Source organism: Rattus norvegicus, chromosome 4, assembly GCF_036323735.1.
Source record: "Rattus norvegicus strain BN/NHsdMcwi chromosome 4, GRCr8, whole genome shotgun sequence".
Taxonomy (NCBI): domain Eukaryota; kingdom Metazoa; phylum Chordata; class Mammalia; order Rodentia; family Muridae; genus Rattus; species Rattus norvegicus.
The window spans coordinates 52,820,641-52,848,121 of record NC_086022.1 but is presented as its reverse complement, the minus strand read 5'-3'; the positions used below and the strand labels follow the sequence as shown (position 1 = coordinate 52,848,121).

The window sequence follows — 27,481 nt, the reverse complement described above, 5'->3', positions numbered from 1 at the left end:
GATTTTAGCTCTTTTTTTTTTTTCAGCAAGATCTTTTAAGACTTCACATTTCAGGGAGCAGGCTGTGCGTTAACAGAGATCTCAAACGAGCAAATCTAACAGTTCTCCATCCAAAAGCCGTTCCCTCTGACAGAACTAGGAAGTACAGGTGCCTCCTGGGAAAAACCACTAGTTCTGATCAGCTACCTGTGCATGCAGATGTGCAGCTGTTGTGTGCAGACCGGAGGTTGAAATCAGAGATCTGCCTTCCTCAGTCACTCCTCACCTCGTTCTTTGAAACAGGGTCTCCCAATGAATCCAGACCTCACATAGTCAGGCTAGGCTGGATGCCCAACAAAGTTCAGGGAGCTACTGCTTCCCAATTGCAGGTACAGAGCATTGCCTTTTGTTCTTTATGTGGATGCTAGCAAAGCAAACGTAGGTTAGCATGCTTGTGCTCAAGCACACACTTACCAACTGAACTATCCACCCAGCCTTTGTTGTTGGCTTTGGTTTGGATTGTTGCTGGTGGTGGTGGTGGTGGTGGTGGTGGTGGTGGTGGTGGTGGTGGTGGCGGCGGCTACACATTTTGGCTCTTTGGAGATAAGGTCTTGCAATGTAGCAGGTCCAGATGGGCCACCAGCTCATGACTGTTTTACCCAGTCTCCAGGTTCCAGGCATATGCTACTGTGTCGGGGAAAGAATACAGCAATAATTCTAGGCCAGAATTTTTGCCTGTGGGATAGCAACCCTATCCGTCCACTTGATGCCCTGTCCTTCTACTGGAGGTAGACTCTACAGGTTCCCTTTTCTCACTGTTGAGCATTTAATCTAAGGTCCCTCTCTTTGTGTCCTGAGACTCTTTCTTCTCCCAGGCCTCTGGTACATTCTACAGGGTACCCCCAACTCCCACCTCCTGAGGTTGCATATTGCCATTCATTCTGCTGGCCCTTGGGGCCTTGCTCCTAACCCCCATAATGTCTGATCTCCCTTTCCCCTTCTCTTCCTCTCTCCCACTCAGGTTCCTCCCTCCCTCTCCCCCACCACACCCCTTTGATTGCTTCTTTTTCCCTCCCAAGTGGGACTGAAGCATCCTCGATTGGGCCCTTCAGCTTGTTAACCTTCTTGAGTTCTGTAGATTGTACCTTGGGTATTCTGTGCACTTTTGGCTAGCATCCACTTATTAGTGAGTATATACCGTGCATGTCCTTTTGGATCTGAGATACCTCACTCAGAACTACTGGAGGACAAAATGGAAGGGGTTAACGACTGGACTGTAATAAAAAAAAATTAAAGAAAAAAGAGAGACTAGACTACAGTGTGACCTCCCATTATCCTCCTGTTTTACTTCCTTCAGTTGTTTGCTCGCTTGTGCAGGTCACCACACCACGACGTTTTGCATTAATGAGCGTGTCCCACTTTTTGAAACGAGGTCTCTAATTTGCTCTGTAGCCGGGGATCAGCTGAACTTCTGATCCTCCTGTCTCCTCCTCCCTACTTTGGGAATTGCAAGCACAGATCACAATGACAATTTTTCTTTTTGTAGTGGCATCAGAACCCAGAGCTCGATGCATGTAAGCTAGGCATCTCTAGTCGCCTGTACTGTTTTCGTGATTATAGTGCTGACAGTATATGATTCAGGTAGTGTAATGCTTTCGGCTTTGGCGGGTTTTGCTCACAATTGTGTTGGCCGTTGTTTCCAGTTTTTGTTTGGGTTTTATTGTTTGTTGTTTTTGTTTGTTTGTGGTAGCTCCCTAAGAATTTTGGGGCTTTCTTTTTATATTCTGATATTAACCCTCTTACAGGTGCACAGCATTCATGTATTTTATTTTCTTGTAACCTTGAGTTATCTCTTTATCCTGTGACCTGCTACTTTGCTGAGCATTCGATCTCCTGTGTGATAGAATTCCATTTGTCTGTTTTTGCTTTTTTGCTTCCTGTGATTTTTTTCACCTCTTCCTCTAAACTCCTCCCCATTCCGACATCTGACTCTGCTTCTCTTGTTTTCTTCTAGTGTTTCCATAGTTTCTCAGTGGCTGCTTTTATATCAATGTGTTTAATCCATTTTGAGTTGATTTTCATAGCTGATGAGAGTATAGGAATCTAGAGCTTCTTGTGGGTATCTAACCTTTTCAGTACCGTTTTTTAAAAGTTTTTCTTCTCCAATATATGTTTTTAGTACCTTTGTGGGAAATCAGTGGACTGTGAGTGCAAGTTTAATCTGTTGTATTTCATTGATTCATGTCTCTTTATTGCTTTCTTTCTTTCCTTCTTTATGTATTCATTTATGACTTATTCTGTGTGTGCCATGCTGCTATGCACAAGTGGAGCTCAGAGGACAGCTGTCAGGAGCTGCTTCTCTCCTTCCACCCTGTGTGTTACAGGAACTAGAGTCATCAGTTGGCTGCAAGCTCCTTTACCTGCTGCTGAGCCCTCTTACCTACCCCTCTGTCTCTTTTTCAGGCCAGTGCCATGCTGCTTTAATTACTGTAACTTAGCGAATTTTGAACTAGAGCAGTGTAATGCCTCCTGCTTTGTCCTTTTTGTTTGCAATTGCTTTGGGTACTTGGAGTTTGTTTTTTTGTTTTTTGGGTTTTTTTTTTGTGGTTCCATATTAATTTTAGAAACACTGTCATAGTTTCATGAGGAAAGTCATAGGTTTTCTGAGAGTGATGGTATTAAATATGTAGCTAGCTGTCTTAGTTGGGGTTTCCACTCCTATGAAGACACACCATGACCAAGGCAACTCTTACAAGGACAACATTTATTTGGGACTGGCCTACAGTTCAGAAGTTCAGTCCATTATCATCATGGCAGGAAGCATGGCAGTGTGCAGGCAGACGTGACACTGGGGGAGAGGAGAACTCTACATCTTGATCCGAAGGCAGCCAGAAGAGGAGTTTGGGCATAAGAGTCCTCCAAGGGCTGCCTACACAGTGACACACTTCCTCCAACAAGACCACACCTTCTAATAGTGCCGCTTCCCATGGGCCAAAATGTCTAACATGAATTTAAAAGGTTTTGTAGGCTGAGTACTGTTCTAGAAGTTATATATATATACATATATATATACATATATATATATGTATGTATATATATATTCTTAATTACTCTGAAGCATTTTCACCACTATTATTTCAATGTTTATCTCTATATTAAAATAATTATAAAAACAATGAATTAGAAGAATTATGAGGATCTGGCAACATGTTATGGTCCATTCTACTGGCTACTACTAGAATATGGAAATCCATATTGTTTTGTGTATGTGTATTTGAGAGCTAAGAGATAACAGTAATTTTTGAATTGTCTCCAGAGCTTTTATAGCCACTCACAAATTTTAGCATTATAAACTAGTGTTGTCTTAGGAAATAAAAAAACCATATTTCAATGCCAAACTTTAGGGTTTTATTCAATGTAGAGTGATACTCTTCTTGTATCATTAAATTATATATTATGCATTTCAAAAGTGAAAGCAATCAAAAACCTTAGACTTCAGATAAATTAAAAATGTAAATATGTAAATAAGTTATGTGATAATGTTTATGGCAAGAAGAAATGAAGGTACAGTAGCAGTTTTCTGACATACAAAGTAGAAGGAGGATGGATGTATGGATGGACAGATGAATGGATGGGTGGATGGATGGATGGATGGATGGACAGATGGATAGATGGATGGACAGATGGATGGATGGATGGACGGATAGACAGACGGATGGATGAATGGATGGACAGATGGATAGATAGACGGATGGATGGATGGATGGATGGATGGATGGATGGATGGATGGATGGATGGATGGACAGATGGATAGATGGATAGACGGATGGATGGATGGATGGATGGATGGATGGATGGATGGATGGATGGATGGACAGATGGATAGATGGATAGACGGATGGATGGATGGATGGATGGATGGATGGATGGATGGATGGATGGATGGACAGATGGATAGATGAATGGATGGATGGACAGACGGATAGACAGATGGACAGATGGATGGATGGATGGATGGATGGATGGATGGATGGATGGACGGACGGACAGACGGACGGACAGATGGACGGACGGACGGACAGACAGACAGATGGACGGATGGATGGGTAGATGGAGAGATGGGTGGACAGATAGATGGACAGATGGACTGACGGGTGGATGAGGATGAACAGCTTTTGTGCATTGTATAAGTTACTTAAGAAAACTGTATCATTTCTCTGCTACTTACTAGCTCTACAAATAAAATAATTACACCATCTGCTCAAATGAGCAATTTGGGAGAATAGCTAAGATAATACTTATAAACTTCTAGAACAGTACTTAGCCCACAAAACCTTTTAAATTCATATTCGATATTTTGTTTTTCATTTTAACTTGTTTGTTTTCGAGGCAGGGTCTCACTCCATAACCCGCACTGGCCTTCAGCTCGGATTCTCCCGCTTCAGCCTCCACAGCTACAGGCTTGTGCCACCAGGGATAGCTTGGACATTATTTTCTAAATCACATTATCTCACTGTCTGTAAGTAGATTTCAATGCATTTTTGTAACTACAGGTAATTACATTCACTTACATTTGTACAGAAAAAAAAGTCCATATTGATTTATTTTCACAATAACCTAGAGGCTAGAGAAGATATTGTTCTTATCAATTTACAGACTAGCAGGTGGAAATCCAGGCAGAGAAGTGATGTGCTTCTGATTACTCTAGTCTTGCCTCTAAGTTCAGAAGCTCAGTGGATTTCTCCCAGGTTCAAGGCTCATGCTTATCACCTCCATTTTCAACTACTTTGAGGCCGGGTCGTGGTGGTACATGCCTTTGAACCCAGCACTGAAGAGGCAGAGGCAAACAGATCTCTGATTTCCAGGCCAGCCAACGTGGTCCACAGAGTGAGTTCCCGGACAGCCAGAGATACACAGAGATACCTTGTCTCAAGACGAAATGATTTCAACTACTTTGAGTAAAACTGACAAAGTTTTCAAAGTATTGTCAGCTTGTCACATAGATTAAACTTATCGTTCAAGATTGATTTGTATGTTCCCCTTATGCATATTGATAAGCTATTGCCTTCTTCCTCTGTCAGAGCATCTACAGTAAATCATGACTTAGCATGAGAGCCAAGACAGCTGTAGAATTGCTCTCACGACATCCCACAGGTACCTTACCAATAGATGCTTTTCAGAGAGAGGTTTCTTCCCGCCTAGTGAGACTCTGCTATTGAACAGCTCATGAGGAAGGAAACCACACAGTCCTCTTCTTCCCCTCCAATCCAGTCAGAAAATCTACCTCTAATAGGATGGCAAGAGAACGGAAGGACAGGTGACGAGGCTGATCCTGTGTTCAAAAGACACTGAAAGAAACTCCACCATTTGCTTCGATCTTTGGCCAGTGTTTGGCGGGTTGGCCCAGTGGTTTGGAGCACTTCCTGCTCCTCCAGAGAACCAAATCTTAATTCCTAGCACCCACATTAGGTAACTCACAACAGCCTGTAAGTTCAGCTACAGGGGATCTGCTGTTCTATTCTGGGATTTTGGGGGAGCCATAAAACCACTATGTACGTACCACACTCACAGTATGCAATCATCCAGACACAAACATTCATATAAAATTAGTTAATTAAAAAACCAGTTGCTCGGGGTTGGGGATTTAGCTCAGTGGTAGAGTGCTTGCCTAGGAAGCACAAGGCCCTGGGTTCGATCCCCAGCTCCGGGGAAAAAAAAAAAGAAAAAAAGAAAAAGAAAAAACCAGTTGCTCAATACTTTCTCAAGTCATCAATAAGATGTGCACCTTGACTTACATTCATAAGACGAGCTTTATCAAGATTACAGTGTGAGGCATAAATAATACGTCTCTAAAAGATAGTGATGTTTTATAGTCGGTAATAAAAGCATAAAGTTCGTTTGTTTACTTTTTAAAGGTTATATTCCATTACTTTTCATTCCCAGCCTGGTTCTCTCCTCCATGTAAGCTTTAAAATGAGCTTTCAAAATTTGTCTGATAGCCATGAAACAACGCAGCGCTAACACGGCTGCTAGTTTCTTAATTTTAGCCTTCTGTGATGGTATTGGCTGTGAACAGGAAGTGAGATTTCGCGAGCATCTCTCTTCACAGGACTGAATTCTGACTAGCATTTCTACCCTCCTCTGCTCAGTGAGGAATCTCAGATTCTACTTCATGTTGTCACTACTCTAACTTCAAAGCGCAAGAACAAGAGATATAAAAAATCAATAAATGCTACTATTAAATATTATTTATTCACTATTTGTTAGCCTCATTAAGTGATTAGATTTTTACATATTATTATATATACACCTATCGTAATGTATATTTCAGCAAGTGCTCAGGGATAGTCATTGCATGTGATATTCTGCCGTGTTTCTGAAGTCATGTAGTGTAACATTCCCGAACAAGTTCTTCACCTACACATTTACCACGATATTGAGGAAAGCATTAAAATGTCTGCCACTCTTAAGTCTGTTTATGCAACATTTTTCCAGCTTAATTCAGCCTTTGTTTCTATTTGCTTGATGCTAATTAGCTATATGGCGACTTTTCTTAGCATTCTTTTTCCTGACAGCTATGATGTTTGAGGCCAAAAAATTTTAAAATTGTGTTTCAGAATTTTGCAACACATTCTTTCTGCTTTGTCATTTATCTTCTCTGATGAAAACCTACTACAGACCTAAATAAATACAGTTCAGAAAGTAAGCGGGTACTTCTCCAGCTGCAGGATTTACATTTTTTTAATAGTTTTAACAGGGAGAATAATACAAACACATCACAGAAATTTTCATGGTTTGTATGGGTTAAAGGATTATGGTAATGGGCTTGAGAGTTGGCTCTGTGGGTAAAGAACTTGCTACAGAAGCATAGGGACTTAAGTTCAGATTCCCAGAGCCAAAGAAACATAAACAACTTTGGCAGACCCCTGCACTCCTGATGCTCTGGAAGCAGAGGCAGGGATCCCCAAGAGCAACCCTGGGAACTAGATAGCCTTATAGGAGAGCTTTGGGTTTAGCTGGGAGACCCTGTCTCAACCCATATGGTAGAGAGTGACCAAAAAAGTCTATATATGCATATACATACATGTACACCACACATACAAGAGAAAGATTTTGATACCAACTGGCATTCAGTAGACAAATAAGGACAAGAGTTAAAAGACAACACCACACACACACACACAAATGATTTTAAAATACTCCACAAGTGTATGAAAACGTATCTAAGATTACATATAATTATAGATAGGCAAAGTAAAACAAAACCAAGGACAGAAGCATCCCACATTATTTTTCAAGAACTGTCTAAAAGCACAGTATTATTTTTCTCCTCTTAAAGAAGCATAAATTTTTTTCCAAATCTATGAATTTATTTTCCTCCAAAGTACCTTCTTTTTCTTATTTTATTTTTTTTTAAATTTAGAGAATACTTTATTAGTTTTTGTAATCAAACCCACGTAGATAAGACCTTACATATTTAATACAGTGTGTTACCCCTGTACAAATGGAAAAAACTTAAGTTCAACATTTCTAGACCAATATGGCTGTTAATTTCTGTACAGTGCCAACTCAACACAGTAAACGGGGATACTTTTTTCCAAAGTTGACAGCACAGCTAAAGTTTCAAAAAATTCAAATTATATATCTGCATATATATATTTATATTTATATAAAAAGACCAATAATAGCAGTGTGTTATACATCAACAGCAGCAACAGCTTTTCCAGGTTCTGCAGTCATCTGAACAAAACTGTAGAGACATCCAGCACACTCCATTAAAAAAAAAAAAAAGTAAAAAAACAAAACCAGAGAAAACAGCACAGTTCTGTTACTCTTGTGGTACCTGGCACCATTTTTTTTTAAATTAGCTTCTCAATCATCATCTGGAAAGAAAACATTCTGAGCAACATCATTAAAAACAGCTCTGATAAAGCACGGTCACTACTACGTATCATAAAGCAGGTACAAGCTATTTTACATCCACAGAAGTATGATACAGTACTGTCCTACATCTATAATACTAGAGGATACAATTTAAAAGGCATTATTTGAGACTTGATTCTACTTTTCCAGCAGAGGGCCCAAAGGATGGTGTGACACAGCTTTGTAAAGAAACATACTCTAGACAGGATTTCCTTTCACTAGTGGCACAGTTCTAAGGATTCATTCTCTCCATGAATGTCAGCTAAAACCGTTATTAAAAAAATGAAATATCCCTAGAACAAAACCGTATAACCACCGGATTCACATGAAGATGACCTAGTGGAGACAAGCTGGACCTCACCTTACCAACAAGCTATCAAATCTGTTATGTTTAAACAGTGAGACCTCCAAGGAAGGAGATGCCAAGTAGTGCTTCAAAGCTTCGGACCACAACCAAACACAGCATCCTTTTCAACAGAAGCAGAAGCTCATCTGAATATGCTCAAGGATGCTGACATCAACATTTAATCATCTCCTCACTCATCCAGGAAGAAGGGGAGATCAGTTACTACTGTACTTTATTGTGTTCAACCAAATCACCATGTTACAAAAATAGCAAGCTGCCATAATAAAAAATAAGGCTCCTCTATCCAGCACCAGATAGCATCATTTTACTTTCAAGCCTAGAAATTGCACACTTGTATATAAACCAACCGAAGATGAGGATTGAGAGTTCATCTTGGTGGATTTTTCCTTTGATGAATATGAAGTGTCCTTCCTTATCTTTTTTGATGACTTTTAATTGAAAATTGATTTTATTTGATATTAGAATGGCTACTCCAGCTTGCTTCTTCTGACCATTTGCTTGGAAAGTTGTTTTCCAGCCGTTCACTCTGAGGTAGTGTCTGTCTTTGTCTCTGAGGTGTGTTTCCTGTAGGCAGCAGAATGCAGGGTCCTCATTGCATATCCAGTTTGTTAATCTATGTCTTTTTATTGGGGAGTTGAGGCCATTGATGTTGAGAGATATTAAGGAATAGTGATTATTGCTTCCTGTTATATTCATATTTGGATGTGAGGTTATGTTTGTGTGCTTTTCTTCTCTTTGTTTTGTTGCCAAGACAATTAGTTTCTTGCTTCTTCTAGGGTATAGCTTGCCTCCTTATGTTGGGCTTTACCATTTATTATCCTTTGTAGTGCTGGATTTGTAGAAAGATATTGTGTTAATTTGGTTTTGTCATGGAATATCTTGGTTTCTCCATCTATGTTAATTGAGAGTTTTGCAGGATACAGTAACCTGGGCTGGCATTTGTGTTCTCTTAGGGTCTGTATGACATATGTCCAGGATCTTCTGGCCTTCATAGTTTCTGGCGAAAAGTCTGGTGTGATTCTGATAGGTCTGCCTTTATATGTTACTTGACCTTTTTCCCTTACTGCTTTTAATATTCTTTCTTTATTTTGTGCGTTTGGTGTTTTGACAATTATGTGACGGGAGGTGTTTCTTTTCTGGTCCAATCTATTTGGAGTTCTGTAGGCTTCTTGTATGCCTATGGGTATCTCTTTTTTTAGGTTAGGGAAGTTTTCTTCTATGATTTTGTTGAAGATATTTACTGGTCCTTTGAGCTGGGAGTCTTCACTCTCTTCTATACCTATTATCCTTAGGTTTGATCTTCTCATTGAGTCCTGGATTTCCTGTATGTTTTGGACCAGTAGCTTTTTCCGCTTTACATTATCTTTGACAGTTGAGTCAATGATTTCTATGGAATCTTCTGCTCCCGAGATTCTCTCTTCCATCTCTTGAATTCTGTTGGTGAAGCTTGTATCTATAGCTCCTTGTCTTTTCTTTTGATTTTCTATGTCCAAGGTTGTTTCCATGTGTTCTTTCTTGATTGCTTCTATTTCCATTTTTAATTCCTTCAATTGTTTGATTGTGTTTTCCTGGAATTCTTTCAGGGATTTTTGCGATTCCTCTCTGTAGGCTTCTACTTGTTCTCTAAGGGAGTTCTTTATGTCTTTCTTGAAGTCCTCCAGCATCATGATCAAATATGATTTTGAAACTAGATCTTGCTTTTCTGGTGTGTTTGGATATTCCGTGTTTGCTTTGGTGGGAGAATTGGGCTCCGATGATGCCATGTAGTCTTGGTTTCTGTTGCTTGGGTTCCTGCGCTTGCCTCTCGCCATCAGATTATCTCTAGTGTTACTTTGTTCTGCTATTTCTGACCGTGGCTAGACTGTCCTATAGGCCTGTGTGTCAGGAGTGCTGTAGACCTGTTTTCCTGTTTTCTTTCAGCCAGTTATGGGGACAGAGTGTTCTGCTTTCAGGCGTGTAGTTTTTCCTCTCTACAGGTCTTCAGCTGTTCCTGTGGGCCTGTGTCTTGAGTTCACCAGGCAGGTTTCTTGCAGGGGAAAAGTTGGTCCTACCTGTGGTTCCAAGGCTCAAGTTTGCTCGTGGGGCACTGCCTAAGTCCTCTCCACGGCGGCAGCAACCGGGAAGATCTGCGCCGCTCTTTCCGGGAGCCTCCGTGCACCAGGGTTCCAGATGACGTTTGGTGTTTTCCTCTGGCGTCTGGATGCGCACAGAGTGCAGTCTCTTCTGGTCTCCCAGGCGTGTCTGCCTCTCTGAAGGTTCAGCTCTCCCTCCCACGGGATTTGGGTGCAGAGAATTGTTTATCCGGTCTGTTTCCTTCAGGTTCGGGCGGTGTCTCAGGCGCAGGGGTCCTGCCGCTCCCGGGCCCTCCCCTACGGGAACCCAGAGGCCTTATACAGTTGCCTCTTGGGCCAGGGATGTGGGCAGGGGTGGGCAGTGTTGGTGGTCTCCTCCGCTCTGCAGCCTCAGGAGTGCCCACCTGACCAGGCGGTGAGGTCTCTCTCCCACGGGGTTTCAAGAAGCATAAATTTTTAAAGTGATTATTTTCGTTACCGGTCCTAACAGACCTGACCAAACAGGAAGTGAAGAACAGACCAGACATATGCTGTCTTTACCAGTGTTCACCCTCTGAGAAGCAGACGTGTAATCACGTAAGCAGCACTGTGTCCCATGAAGTAAAGCTGTTGAGTCTCAGGGAACCTTCCAGGGGCCTCATTCACACTGGCAGTCCAGATGTCCTCTCTAGGGAAGTAAGAGAGGTTGTGGGTCTTTGCACGTTAGATGATAAGGCTTTTGGATTTTGCTGTGTGGTGGTGAGATGAAATGGGACGTGAAGTTGGGCAAGTTGCTATTTATGTTCTTAAATGGTCAAATCAGCGGCTGTGGCAGGAGTAAAATCTGTTCCTAGAGAGCAGCTTGCAATGTGTAAGGACTCTGAAACGCCCTTTCACCCCATCGTATTTAGAAGCACTTCCTAAGGAACTCTGATTATTTATCATTCATCACTGTGAGCAGAAGAACCAGCGGGAACACTGAAAGAGAAGGAACTCAGGGTTTCAGGTAGTTCTGTCTGCCATGGGGAGGAAGGCATGGAAGGCAGAGAGCAGTTCAAACTGGGAGCCAGACAGAGAGATTCAAGCCAATTCCTACCTCCTGAAGTGTCTAGGACATCCCAAAATAGCACCACCAGCTAGGAACTAAGTTCACAACACTTCATCTCCAACTATAATAAAACGGTCAGTATTTTACTCCAGGATTCATATGTAAAGGTCTTACTACACTGTCCTTCAGTATCTCAAAAACTGGGGGAAAGTTTTTTAAAGGGGCAGTGGTTTTAGAAGGCTGTGTGTTCTCATAATAGAATGCACGCCATCTATTGAATGGATTGATGAATGGTGAGTGATCTGAGTTCCTTAGGAAGTGCTTCTAAATACGATGGGATGAAAGGGCATTTCAGTCTTTACACATTGCAAGCTGCTCTCTAGGAACAGATTTTACTCCAGACATAAGACAAAAGTTGAAGGAAATCATCCTACAGTATGATGCCAATATGCTAGTATCTCCATTCATAAAGAAGGAAATGTTCACATTAGTCCCACGTAATTTCTTATATACAAGAATTTTTCTTTCGTTTTTATGGTATAAGTTTTCTTATGGCTTCCAAAGAAATAAATGCCCATTTCAGGTCTCATTCATCAATGACAAATTCGTTACTGTATATGCGCTACCTATACAATGTCTTATCTTAAAATCATTATGTTGTATTTGCCATATGTATCTGTGGAACGGCTGAACATGCTTCAGGAGCACAGTATCTGAACATGTTTCTAACAGCTCACCGATCTCTCCTTTACTTCTTGCAGGCATTTGCCTGGTGGCCAGACTTACTGGCCGAGCACGCGGAGAAGTTTTGGGCTTTATTCACAGTAGACATGGATACTGCACTGGAGGCCCAACCTCAAGACTCCTGGGAAAGCTTTCCCCTTTTCCAGCTGCTTAATAATTTCCTCAGAAATGACAGTGAGTACTTGCATTTCCTTCCAGGTGAAATGGCCAGGGGAGGGCACACGTCATCAGAGATAGATGCGTATAAGAGTCGGCATGGGTAACAAGAGAGCTTACTGGGCTTCCCTGAGTCTATGATGCCATAGTCTATGGGAGATGATCCCTCCTGTCATCCACTGAACTGCAGAACATCTGCTACACAGAGTGGACAACTTTCTCGTTGTACCTTAAGGATCAGGAAACCTATGAAGTCTGGCATTGCCAGAATACCGGAGACTACACCCATCTCTAACAGATGTTCTATGCGTCAGGGCTCCTTTTCAACACACAGTGTGATTGAGATGTTCTCCTGAGAATGGATTCATCTCCTCCTCAGAGGAGAGTAAAATATTGTTATGTGTGTGACTTGTTCATTTATATTTAGAAATCAAAGAGGAAGCAAGGGTTCTCTGTTGGGATTGTTGAACATCATAAGAGTGTTCATTGTTATACAGGTAGATGGTCTTGAATCAGTGCAGACCTGGTTTTTATCGAAACAGTAGTGTCTAGATTCCTGTGATGGGCTTTTTCATTTCCATAGACTCCTTTTGGTTGCCAGCAGCTGCCCTTACACGCTGGGTGGGGGCGACATCACTATTCCCTACTGTGTATGGTTCTTTTTTTTTTTTATACAGTTTTTTTTATTAACTTGAGTATTTCTTATTTACATTTCGAGTGTTATTCCCTTTCCCGGTTTCCGGGCAAACATCCCCCTAATCCCTCCCCCTCCCCTTCTTTATGGGTGTCCCCCTCCCCATCCTCCCCCCATTGCCACCCTCCCCCCAACAATCTAGTTCACTGGGGGTTCAGTCTTAGCAGGACCCAGGGCTTCCCCTTCCACTGGTGTATGGTTCTTAATATGATAGCCCTTGCTGAACTCTGACTCCTGGGGTCATGACTGCCCTTGATCCTGCAGGAATCTTCTTGCCAGGGTTTTCAATTAGCCAGGTCACTTAAAACTTCCTTAGGTCTTTCACCTATCTGAGCAGACCTCACCCCGTTTCTTCATGTAACTTTAAAGGATGGTCCTCAGAACTCCAATCAAATTATGTCACCTGAGTCACCCAGACTCCATACTCCTCTTGTCAAATGTTGTTCTCACTCTGTCTATAATATTTTCTGAGTAGTTAACACTTCCTTTATCTTCAAAACTTTTAAAGAGCACTATTACATTCTTTTAGTTTTAAAATTAAAATCTATGTCTTCTCTCCAATTGTAGTTTTAATTATTTTTAATTATTCTTTGGTTTTTATTCCTTGCTAGAGCCTGCTAGAGCCTATCTCTTTGGTTATTATCTCTTTGAATCTACCTTCTCAAACTGGGAAAGGAATTCATGCAGATAGGAATGTGTGATGTTGTACACCCCAGGTCCGTCCTGGATTTCAGATCTGAGCCAGACTGAGAACACCTGTTCTAGCGGGAAAGGCGTCGTGTCACGGTACTTACCAGCCTGGCCTTAAGTTGCACACAGTCACATCTCTGCCACTTGACCTTCGACGGTAGTTTAACCTCTCTGAGCTAAAAGGTCTTTATTTACAGAAGGAGATTGGTAATTACACGCACAGGGTCACTCGTGGTGAGGGTAAACTCACGTTCAGTAGATGCTAAGTGGATATCGGGGATACTGCGGGCTTCCATGTGTAACTGCAGTCCTCAGTACGTCTTGTCACCTTAGCCATCCTAGCCAGATTCATATCACTCAGATTCAGCCACAATGCCTGTGCTCAGGAGAGCCCAATATATTTAACTGTCCACATTCATTCTGCTTGTCAGCCACAGCCAGTTCAAAAGGGCCAATTTTGTTCCTCCCTACCAGAGAGAAGGGATGCCCTTCTTGTCTTAGCTGCCCGCCTCATTCCCATTCTGCTGACGAAATGCATGTCTTTTCCTTAAGTGTGTCTTAAGATATGTATAACATGGTAAGTACATGAACCGTGTATTAATTCAGGAGTGAACAGACATAGACATCTTTTTTAAATGGCTAACAAGAATGATCAGGATTCTATAAGATGGGGAACTGAGTTCAAGCCCAGCACCAGCATGGGAAACCATGGCGCTATCTGTGGATCACCTAGGATCACTGACTGGCCGGCCTAGCATAATCTACAAAACCCAGCCCAGTAAGTAACAGTGTCACGAACAACTATATGGACAATTCCTGAGGAGTGACTGGAGATTGACCCTGTCTCAACCTACATGCATGCACATTAATAAGCATGCATATACGTACAAAGAACTACTACCATATTACTTGTGTTGGAGATTATTCAAAGAGAGTTTGTTAACATTCAAACAGTAAAGTTGTTAAACCATGGGAAATACGTTGTAGACCTCTTGAAATTTTTCTTGAATTCTCGCAAGTACATTAATATTTTGATATGGTTTAATATTTACCTTTGAGATCTTTACCAATCCTACAACAGATAGAGGCCTTATATCCAACATATACAAAGAACTCAAGAAGTTAGACCGCAGGGAGTCAAATAACCCTATTAAAAAATGGGGTTCAGAACTAAACAAAGAATTCACAGCTGAGGAATGCCGAATGGCTGAGAAACACCTAAAGAAATGTTCAACATCTTAAGTTATAAGGGAAATGCAAATCAAAACAACCCTGAGATTTCACCTCACACCAGTGAGAATGGCTAAGATCAAAAACTCAGGTGACAACAAATGATGGCGAGGATGTGGAGAAAGAGGAACACTCCTCCATTGTTGGTGGGATTGCAGACTGGTACAACCATTCTGGAAATCAGTCTGGAGGTTCCTCAGAAAATTGGACATTGAACTGCCTGAGGATCCAGCTATACCTCTCTTGGGCATATACCCAAAAGATGCCCCAACATATAAAAAAGACCCGTGCTCCACTATGTTCATCGCAGCCTTATTTATAATAGCCAGAAGCTGGAAAGAACCCAGATGCCCTTCAACAGAGGAATGGATACAGAAAATGTGGTACATCTACACAATGGAATATTACTCAGCTATCAAAAACAATGACTTTATGAAATTCGTAGGCAAATGGTTAGAACTGGAAAATATCATCCTGAGTGAGGTAACCCAATCACAGAAAAACACACATGGTATGCACTCATTGATAAGTGGCTATTAGCCCAAATGCTTGAATTACCCTAGATGCCTAGAACAAATGAAACTCAAGACGGATGATCAAAATGTGAATGCTTCACTCCTTCTTTAAAAGGGGAACAAGAATACCCTTGGCAGGGAATAGAGAGGAAAAGATTAAAACAGACACAGAAGGAACACCCATTCAGAGCCTGCCCCACATGTGGCCCATACATATACAGCCATCCAATTAGACAAGATGGATGAAGCAAAGAAGTGCAGGCTGACAGGAACTGGATGTAGATCTCTCCTGAGAGACACAGCCAGAATACAGCAAATACAGAGGCGAATGCCAGCAGCAAACCACTGAACTGAGAATAGGACCCCGTTGAAGGAATCAGAGAAAGAACTGGAAGAGCTTGAAGGGGCTCGAGACCCCCTTATGAACAACAATGCCAAGCAACCAGAGCTTCCAGGGACTAAGCCACTACCTAAAGACTATACATGGACTGACCCTGGACTCTGACCTCATAGGTAGCAATGAATATCCTAGTAAGAGTACCAGTGGAAGGGGAAGCCCTGGGTCCTGCTAAGACTGAACCCCCAGTGAACTAGATTGTTGGGGGGAGGGCGGCAATGGGGGGAGGATGGGGAGGGGAACACCCATAAAGAAGGGAAGGGGGAGGGATTAGGGGGATGTTTGCCCAGAAACCAGGAAAGGGAATAATACTCGAAATGTAAATAAGAATACTCAAGTTAATAAAAAAAATTTACCTTTGAGAAATAATTATTAAGTGTAAATTGGTAAAATAGACTGAAAACCTCAATTTTTAGTAATTATTTTATTATTTACTTATCAAATGTTATTTCCCTTCCTGGTCCCACCTCCCTGAGCCTCCCCACCCCATGCCCCATCCCTTTCACCTCTAAGAGGGTTCTCTTACCCACCAACCTACTCACACCTCACACCTCAAGCATCCTCCTTCTCTGGCATCAAGCCTCGACAGGACCAAGTATATCTCCTCTCAGTGAAGCCAGACAAGGCAGTCCTGTGCTACATGTGTAGTGGGGCCATGGACCAGCCCATGTATGCTCTCCGATTCATGGCTTAGTCCCCAGGAGCTCTGAGGGGTTGAGTTAGTTGATACTGTTGTTCTTCCTATGGGGTTACAAGCTCCTTCAGCTCTTTCAGTCTTTCCTCTAATGCTTCCACAGCGGTCCCCAAGCTCAGCTCAATGGTTGGCTGTAAGTATCTACGTCTGTCTCAGTCAGGTGCTGTTAGAGACTCTCAGAGGACAGCCATGCCAGTCTCCTGTCTACACGCACAACATGACATCAACAATAGTGTCAGGGTTTGGTGCCTGTGCATGGAATGGATACCAAGTTGGAGCAGTCTCTGGATGGTCTTTCCTTCAATCTCTGCACCATTTTTGTCCCTGAATTTCCTTTAGACAGGAACAATTCTGGGTCCAAAATTTTAAGATGGGTAGGTGGCCCCATCCCTCAACTGGGGGCCACTAGAGGTGGTCTCTTCAGGTTCTATCTCTCCACTGTTGGACATTTTGGCTAATGTCATCCTCGTTGGATCCTAAGAGCCTCTAGCATCCCTGGCATCTGGGACTTTCTAGAGGTTCCTCCCATCCCCCACCCCATACTGCTCCATATTTCTATTCATTCTGGCCCTCTGGGCTTCTCTCCCCTCCATACATGATCCTGTTCCCCTTTTGTCCCTCCTCCTCTCCATTCCCACCCAGGTCCCTCTTTCTCTCTGCCTACTGTGATTATTTTGTTCTCCCCTTCTAAGTGTGATTGAAGTATCCACACTTGGGCCTTCATTCTTGTTATGCTTCATATGGTCTGTGAGTTATATCACGAGTACTCTGAACTTTTGGGCTAATATCCACTTATCAGGGACTGCATACCATGTATATCTTTTTGGGGTCTGGGAGAACCACAATATTTTATATGTACATGTGTATATATGTATACACAGATGTGTATATTTTATGTGTACAAGTGTATATATGTACATATATGTTATGTGTATGTATATCACATGCATGCATGAGCCAACAGAGGTCAGGAGAGGGCATCAGATCTAGAATTAGAGGTATAGACAGTTGTGAGTCCTGAGGAGCAAATATGCGTGCTCTGTAGAACAATACCTACTTTTAACTACTGAACCATCTCCTAAGAGCCAAGAGAACCACAAGATTTTAATCTTTCAGGTAGAGCCACACATATTTTGTTCATGGCAGTTTCGTATTCCATTTCTATTTTTGTAGTATTTCCTTTGTATTAATTGCTGTTATGCTAATTGCTGTTCAGTGTATATGATCACTGTTTTGTGCTTACTTATTATGCAGTCCTAGATCAATAAAGAAGCATTTATTAGAGACCTCTTTGGGGCCCTGTCAAAACTGAGGGTATCTACATCTTGGCTTGGATTTTACAGTGATTAGCAGGTTTTTAGAAAACATCAATTATTTCTGAGAAAAACAGCTCCTTCGTGTGGTGAGGTAAATAAAAAGTTCCCCTGTGCCATCATTTCCGTTTGGTACTGGGAGATTGGTGCAGCCTGGGGAATTGAGGGAGAAATAGTAACTTTCATCCCAAACTCACAAGTTTTGTTTCACAAGCAAGGCCACTAAATAATTTCTCAGGAGTTGATAAATCATGCTTTCTTCCTAACTATAACTGTCACTTTGATGATAATGAAGACAATTGTAAGTAATCACGTGTTTCTTTTATCACACTCCCTCGATAGCGACTTGGTGAAATCTGTTTAAATAGTTGGTGTCAACGTCAACCTAAACTACCTTCAAACTATTCCATTTTGAACTCTATGGGAAACTGTTGTCTTTCCTTTTGTCCCCCTTGAAAGAAAGATTTACATAACGGACATACTTTTGCAATTTTCCCTATATTGAACCAGTTAGTTGTTGTCCAAATCCCTTAAACGAGCCAGGAACACTAGCAACAGAGACTCTGAGCGGTTAGTCTTGGAATGGGAGAGAATTTCCTGAATAAGGGTGCTTCTTTGTAAAGATGACTGTGTATGGGGGGAGGTGTGTGCTGCAGACGGCGGTGCCCTGCTAATTACAGAGGATTTTTAAATGATCACGAAGCACTGCTAATAACTGATTAATCTTATATTTTCTTTTCCAAGATTTAAAATGCCTAATTTCATTCACAATGGTATACTGATTCATTACACTTTGTAGGTGAACAGCTTGTACTCATTGCTTCAAATGTCCTCATGACTTATTTACCATCACTTTGTATTAAAATCCTCATCTACGGTTTATCGTTTGACCTGTAGAGGGGAATCTGAAGACTCTTGGATTGGAGAGATGGCTCAGTGGTTAAGAGCACTGACTGCTCTTCCTGAGGTCCTGAGTTCGATTCCCAGTAACCACGTGGTGGATCACAACCATCTGTAATGGGATCCTATGCCCTCTTCTGCTGTGTCTGAAGAGAGTGACAGCATATCCACATACATAAAATAGATCTCTTGGTTTCCCTGCTGAAGCAACTAAGGCTGATGAAGGTAGAGAATTTGAGCAGGGACTTTGCCAACAGTGAATTCAGGTGGTGGTGGGGGCGGGGGCAAGATCACCTTATAACCAGTTCATTTTCATCCCACAGGAACAAAACACATTCTGAGAACATTACTGCAGCGATAGCATACTTTCAATGATTCCTTGAGCTTTTGATTTTAACTCAGAAAATGTTTATAAGTCACCGAGTTATCAGGACCGACGGACAGGTTACCAAATACAGAAAGGGTTAGCTAAAGGAAGAGGTTGTCTTAGCTTACATGTTAAGAAGCATCTGTGACAAGATTTCCAAGGGAAAGTGGTGACAGAGAAAGGGGGCAAAGACCTCAAACCCAGTTTCTCTTAGAAGGAGGAAAAAAGGCATGATGTCTGAGGTGTGTGTCTTCCCTGGTAGTTAGCAATGATTAGAGCACTTTGGAGCTCTGAGAGCGCTTGGAAATGAGATGTGGTTTTCCTCAAGGGAAGAGTGCCAGCTGCATCACGCTTTTAGCAACTGTCCCCAACCTCCCACCCTCCTGGCCTCACCCATGATTCCCAGAGCAAGGCTGGTGAGGTAAACAAACTTGGGCTCCATTCCTGGCCAAAAAAAAAAAAAAAAAAAAAAATGTCTGAGCCTCTGCTTGCCTTTCTGCTCTCTCTGTGTCCCCATCTGCTCCCTCAACTAGAGATAATTAGATGGGTGGTTACTTTAAGAGGCATCTGAGGAAACACTTTTAAAAGAGAGATGTATTAAAACTTGAAGGGAAATGTTTTCATAATGAAGCAATTAACATGTGAGTTAGATGATAACTGAATGTGTATAAAGCAACTACAAATAGATTCTTCTCTTGCATAGTACTTTTCTACCATTGTCCCACAGAGAATAGATGCGGCCAGTGACCGCTCCTGAGAAGTGAAAGCTATCTACAAACCGCACAGTTCATGTCTCTCAGCGCTCCTGAAAGGCAGGCCCTTGCAGCTAGTCACCTCTTAATCTGTGGATATGCTAGCAAGTGGTAAATGACCATTCTACGGGGAAATGATTCCCAAGTGAAAAATACCACGGTGCTTCTTCCTTAATTAACAGCCTTTTCACATTGCTAGCACATTAAAGCCAGCACGAAGAACACCCGTGCTTATGTAATCAATGTCACAGCATCTCTGCCTAAAGGAATAATAAATGTTCAGGCTCTACGCTAAGTGAAAACCTGTTCCCCAAGACTTTCACCTCCATAAAGATGGGCTCATAAAAATCGAAAAAAGGGGAGAAAAAATTGGAATGTGGTCTCGTGAGGATAAAAAGGCTAGTGTTAATAATTAACAAGGAGAGTGAAGAGGAGTCAAATTAGCCATAATAGAGCCCAGAGTGACTGGCAAAGTCACCTCTCATTATCAAAAAACTCATTAAGAAATGAAGAGGTGGAAATCCCGCTGGGTTACTCTCACACTTCTGCTGTATCAGAGATTATCTTTTCAGATTTCTTTCAAATGAAGAACTGTTAGGTCACCATATTGTATATGAGGTTAATCTGCAGGCTTTGAATTGTGACGGACTGACACCTGCATGTTATTCCACCCCCGGTGCTTAAATGAGCTGTGTGTCTGAAATCCACGAAGCACTGTTTATAGAGATATCTGTATATACATACACAGAGAACAATGCAGAAAGGGTATAAATTCTGCATTAAACTGAGGCTGTGTGCCAGCAGTGTTACAGACAGCTACTCTACAAATGATGGCATGGCCATCCAATAGGAAAATGGTTTTAACTCTGATCCCTAGAGATGAGTGAATTTTAAATTACACAATGGAACTTGTTCTCCTCAACAGAATAATGGGAGAACTGTGAAAATCAGTGGAGAGAAGCATTTTTTTTCCATCACTGGAATTCCACGGAACAACTCTAGACTCTGTATAGAATGCAGACATTTTGAAAACACTTCCAGTCTGCATTCTCTTCACGTAGAATTTACCTGTTCTGATGTGCCTGTGTCCCTCACAACAGACTTATGGAAGCATCTATGAATTCTGCTTCTAAACCTCAAAAATCCGGGCTTGACTGACATTGATCATGATACAGCCACACTCACTCGCTCCCAGTAAGGGAGAAGGTATTGCAGGGCGTGACTACAGATATCTGAATGCTGGGGCAGACATTACAGAATCTTGTAAAGCCAGCCTGAGAACTGCTGGATCCAGAGGAACTGTTTCTCCGAGCTTAGGTTAAAATTCATACCTGAGTTTTGCCTGAATAAAACCCATAGGAAACAAAAAATCGTGGATAAGAAATACCTCCTATCTCTAAGAAGCATGAAATCTAGTACCAAATAGGGACATTTCTATGTTACTAACTAGTGATAGATTGTTATGAAATATACCGTTCAGTTTCTGTTCTGTCCTCTGAAAGTTTTCATTATAATTATAAACAGATTTGTTACATTGATGGTTTTCATGTATCTATACAAGAGATATACTTGCCTTTCTTGTTCCCAAAGGAAGAAATACTATAACATCTCAGTCCCCTATTGTTTCTTCTCTTTATGTAATATTTTTTTGGGGGGGAGAGCAGTAAGCTAGTAACTTTTTTTTCCATCTATATTAAATTGGGTATTTCTTATTTACATTTCAAATGTTATTCCCTTTCCTGGTTTCCATACCAACATCCCCTGACCCCGACCCCTCCCATTCTATATGGGTATTCCCATACCAATCCTACCCCCAAGAATCCCGTTCACTGGGGGTCCAGCCTTGGCAGGACCAAGGGCTTCCCCTTCCACTGGTGCTCTTACTAGGCTATTCATTGCTACCTATGAGGTTGGAGCCCAGGGTCAGTCCATGTATAGTCTTTAGGTAGTGGCTTAGTCCCTGGAAGCTCTGGTTGCTTGGCATTGTTGTTCATATGGGGTCTCGAGCCCCTTCAGCTCTTCCAGTCCTTTCTCTGATTTCAACGGGGGTCCTATTCTCAGTTCAGTGGTTTGCTGCTGGCATTCGCCTCTGTATTTGCTGTATTCTGGCTGTGTCTCTCAGGAGAGATCTACATCCGGTTCCTGTCAGCCTGCCCTTCTTTGCTTCATCCACCTTATCTAGTTTGGTGGCTGTATATGTATGGACCACATGTGGGGCAGGCTCTGAATGGCCATTCCTTCTGCCTCTGTTCTAAACTTTGCCTCCCTATCCCCTCCCAAGGCTATTCTTGTTCCCCTTTTAAAGAAGGAGTGAAGCATTCTGGTTGTCTTTTAACGAGCGTCTTGAAAGGAAAAGAATACTTCAGTATGGTTTTAGAAACTTACTCTTGTGGTTATTATATGAGTTGAATATTAGTAAACTGTAAAATTACTTTTCAGAATTTTAACTGTTGGTAAAACAGCTCTGTGAGTAAAGACTCTTTCAGCGAAGCCCAATGACTTGAGTACATTCTCAAGACTCACCTGGTAGAAGTAAAGAATCAGCTATCTTATTTACACACACACACACACACACACACACACGCACATATATACACACACACGCAAAGAAAGTAAATATATGTATTAAATTTAAATGAAAGATTTATGAAATCCAATGTGTTTCCTCCTTAAATTGAATAGGGTGCTATCAAACTTTCACTAGAAGTCATACGCAGTTATATATAGCCACTTATCGGGTGTGCATTTAATATACCAGGTTCTTAGCTGCTAGGTCTCTAAGGTCTTTGTTTGGTTTTGTGCTTTCCTTTTTTCACAACATTGCTGTCAACAGCAGCTCTACTGGCTTTGCTCCTGAAATCCCAACTCAGGTTTCCCCTGCTGCTTGCCTTTGTTCTTTGTGAATGTCAACAAGAAGGGTTACTATTAATTTTATATATTAGTCCACTGCACCTGCCCTACTGTGTGCTGATAGAGTGTGTATTCCCCTTGAATAATTGTTTTATAGCAAAGTCTGTTGGTTTGCCTTGTGGCTAGTGGTATCTGCTTTGTTTGCTAGCCGTGAATTACTCTTTTACTTATAAAATACCCCATTAGAATTTGAGGGAGGATAATCATTCTTACCAGTAACCCACTAATGCAAACTAATTGAAAGGCGGCACAGCAACATAAAGGCAGATTATATAGTTCAGGAGAGAGCAGCATATGTTTACCCTGAAAACAATACATGGATTTCATTTGCCTATTCATTTTACTCAGTAATCATTGTCTCAGTAATTTTTATTAATTGGATCATAGTTTAAAGTGTGTTGAAATATTACTATTAAAAGCCTATGTCAAGTACTTTTTATTTATTAATTGTTGGGGATGTTCAAACTAATTAGCATCCTGAGTTTTGCTTTATTTAAGCCTTTTTGCTTTCTTTTCTGTCATTTCTACTTGTTCCATAGGAATTCACATATAGGTGTCCCTTCATTCTCCAGCAAAGTGAAATTTGGGTGCAAGGAAATCTTTGGGGAGCAATGGTTATTTTGATCAGCAGAATGGGCGCTGAACCGCCACTTAAGTTGCTGTGGCCAGTTTTTAAGATTCCAGGGTAATCCACTATGCTCACACATCTGGAGTACATTGTCAGAAATAATCTTGACTCTGGGAGAAGTACCTGACACATTCTGCCATGCATTTAAGGCCAGTCTGGTCATTGTAGAGGGTACCAGGCCAATAAGCCAGAGCTCTACAGTAAGAGAAATAAGAAAGAAGGAAGCCTTGGATGAAGCCAAGTTGAAAACTTTCCCTTTCCAGTGCAGCGCTGCAGTGGTGTCTTGTAAAGCCATGAATTAGACTGGTGACAGCATCAAATCATAGCCACAGAGAGATGACTCCTAATGCCTCAGGCTACCTCTAAGAGGGGCTTTTGTCTGATGGAAGCAGGGTGAAAGCTGGCATATGGGCAAGCAGGAAAGAGCACACATTGACAGACAGGTGTGAATTTCTGTAGCTTTGCCTTCCCACACTGATGTGCTATCCCTGTCTCTCCTCTGCCTCTCCCTTCTTCTTGCCCTCTCCTTCCCACACTACCTGGGTTTTCTATTTTCTCCTCTGCCTCTCCTTCCCTTCCCATCTTCCCTCACTTGTGTCTCTACCCTTTTATCCCTTCCCCCCCTTTTTCTCTCTCGCTTTTATTTCTCTCTAAATATAACGTCAATTTTTCTCGATTATTCAAATATGATTTTTTATTATTTAAATGTGATTATTTAAAAATCATAAAGGAAGGCAAGAGATGTATCACATTGGTAAAGCAAGCACCCGGACCATGGATTCAATGCTCAGCACTACAAAAAAAATTAAAGGCATGCCTAAGCTAAAATTAGAGACAACTTTAAGCCAAAATTGATTAATTAATTTTAGCCAAAAATTCATAAAAGGTATAATCTACAATTTCCCAAAAGTATGTATAAACTAATCACATTGCTAGGAGTAATAATTGACCGAAAAAAAATCTTTTTGTGCCACATTCATTAAAATAAGAGCTCTTCATATCCAGTAGAAAATTCAGTAGCCAGATATTGGATTTATGGATCAATCACAGAATATGTCATGACATCATGACATATGCCCACCACAAGGATGTGCTGTCATAGGAAGGGGAAGAGAAGAAGTGGGGAGGGAGAAAATAACACCAACTAGCCGGATAAGGAGTAAACACAGAAAGGCAGTAACTGGTCAAGGAGGAGGGTGCAGAAAACATATTTATGAGAGATAAAAGAATTTGAGTACCTCATAACAATCATTGAAATTATGCCATAGGAAGTATGAGACACAATGGACTGCAGAGATCGGGATAGGATAGCTCACTGAGGGCCTTCATGTCTTGCGGATGCTTTCAGGTTTGTTGGTGGAGTGGCACATAGGATTGTGCTCTGGGAAGGAGTGAGGATCGATATATATGATATATATGCGCACGCGCACACACAAAGCCTTCTGACACTTTGAGAAGGTACACTATCCAAGGCAAAAACTAGGAGCCCAAAGGCCAGTCAGGAAATGACTACATGAGTCCTGACAGAGGAGAAGAGTTAGAGTAGAGTAAATAGCCACACTGCTGATAAGCAGAGGGAGGACCTGATACAAAGACACAAGGGACAAAAGATCCAAAGGTCTTGGTTATTGATTGGATATAGGGAGGGAAGAAAAGGCTGGTGGTACCTACCTCTATGACGCTTGTGTAAAGAAGAGATCTAAAATCTCTTCTTTTACTCTGATGTGGGGACAAAGAGGTTGGGGAATTTAATGTAATAGTTTTATTTTAATACATTTTAATTTATTAAAAATTTTTATACATTGTTTTTTTATCATATTCTTTCCCTTCCCCCACTACAAGATCCTCTTCACCTCCTTACCTGCCCGCTCACCTCCACGTTATTTCTCTCTCTTCATAAAAAGGAAAGATAACAATAACAAAAAATGTGAATCAAAATGAGAAAATGAATACAGTACTTCCCGGATGTGTTTAAAGACAACACTTGCTAGAAGTGCCTTCGAGTCAACTGTTACTTAATCTTAGAATCAATCACTATGATGTTTAATAACAATGTTGAATTGAATCATTTTAGACTTCTGCCTTTTAGTAAGCTATGTCTTTACTGCCAAAACACCTAATCACTATGTAAAGTAGCTTTTGATTTGAAGGAGGGCAGGTTCATTTGTAGTTGCAATAATTTTAAGGATCTTGATAAAGTAAAATGTTAACAGTGGGTAAGATGCTCCAGGTGAAGAGCCTAGAGTCCTTCTCTTCCTTTGTTTATTTCTTTCTTCTTTTTTTAATGCCACCCCATATGAAGTATAATTTAATCACATAGTTTTGCCGTAACACGATGTAACGCTTTCTAGTTTTAATTAAAATGATACTATCCGCATAAAAACTTAACGTATAAAGCATTCAGTGTGTTTCTAAGTCTTAAGAGATATTAGTGCACTGCTCCTAGGTTGGCAGATGGAAGGATCAATGAACAGACAGACGGGCAATATTTTAAAGTAACCTAAACACAGCAATGGTTTTGTAATATAGAGAGTTTTAGGGTCAAATTCTGATTCCACTGCCTAGTGACTAAGTGACCATAGGCAAACTTCCTAATCTCTCCAAACTTTAGCTTTCCTTATTAATAATTAAAAAAATCTGTCTATCCTCCTAGAGTTTTTGTGACAGTTAAACAATGGAACGTGCAATACAGCTTGGCACTGTGCTTGATCCTTCAAAACTACTGATGTAGAGGAGGAGAGATCTTAAGCAAGGATGCAACCAATAAGATTTCATTACATTTCTTAGCGGGCTGTCATGATGGGTTTGAAATTCCAGGTAAAAAACATATTACCCTTAAAGCTTAGCATCTTTATCTAGGTGACATTTGGTTGAAGGGTAACTGATTTATACCATACAACAGTACCTTTCAGTTCTGTGACTTGAGTCTCTGGGAGTAAGAAAAGGACCTTCTTTTTATGTGCTAATGAAAACTTCATTAAGATAACATTAGTCTTCTCAATAAGACATTCATCACTAAATTCTGCCCACTTGAATAAAAAAAAAACCTTTTTGCCAATAGATAAGCAAGAAAAAGATTTCTTTAGTGTGTATGTCCCTGCACCCACAGACATCAGAGGTCAAAGACGTGTCTTCCTCTGTTGATGTGCACCATGTTTTTTGAGACAGTGTCTTCCATTGAACCTGGAGCTCCTAGAGTTAGCTAGCCTGACCACCCAGGCAAGCCCATGAGATGCCCCTTCCTCTGCCTCCCAGCACTGAACTTACAGGTGTGCACCACTGAGCCCAGCAGTTTCCATGCTGGGATTCAAATGCTAAGGACTCAGAGTCAGGCCCCCATGTGTGTGCAATGAGCACTAAAACCAAGAAAGAGTTGATTTTGTTTATCTGGGTTTTGGTTTTGGTTTTGTTTGTTTTGGGGGGCTTTGTGTTTTGTTTTGCTTTTGGGTTTTTTGTTTGTTTGTTTGGTTTTTGCTACAAGGAAAGAGTAAGTCATATAAGAGCTGGAGTAAAATCAGTACTGCATGTCCTGGACCTAGCGTTGCCTTCTACTCCTCTTTCACAAGTCCATCTTTCTCCATCCTCTGACAAGCTTAAGAGTCACAGAAATAGACTGAGAGCATTCCCTGTCCGTGCCCCCTCTGAAGAAGATGATGTGAGAAGCTGGTATATTGGGTGTGCGACCAGACTGTTGGGTTGTTAGAGGTCACACGTGTTCACACTCAACATGTGCAGATACTCAAATCCATTAAAGTGAATGAAACTGATGAGAGAGTATTCTCTTAACATCATCTATTCCTGCCACCTTAATAAAAGCCACCGTCACCTTTTTACCCAGAGCTTGTCACTAGCCCCCTCTTCTCTCTTCTTAATTACCTCCCTTTGTCATACAGCAACCAGAAAGGCAAAACCATGTCACTCCCTTACTGACAAATAATCATAATGAATTGTGCCATCCTAGCCAGTGAACTTCCACACCATGTCCTAGAACCTAGATGCCCTCCAAAATCACTCTTCCCTTTCCTGCCTGTGCTCCTTATCATTGTAGATCATCACCTTGAAAAGTTTTATCCTGGGCATTCCCTCTGCCTGGCAACTACCACTGAACTCTCATGGGAAATG

General features: G+C 41.4%; 1 protein-coding gene across 11 annotated transcripts in view; it reads left to right on the top strand.

Annotated features, from left to right (window-relative positions):
* The window catches only part of Cadps2 (calcium dependent secretion activator 2), a 529,199-nt gene that overhangs the window by 427,131 nt on the left and 74,587 nt on the right, over positions 1–27,481 (top strand). For all 11 annotated transcript variants that reach the window (XM_063285976.1, XM_039108614.2, XM_002729291.6 and 8 more), the window contains one exon: positions 12,131–12,287. In XM_063285976.1, the coding sequence (XP_063142046.1) occupies positions 12,131–12,287 (157 nt within the window). The remainder of the gene's footprint in view (positions 1–12,130; positions 12,288–27,481) is intronic.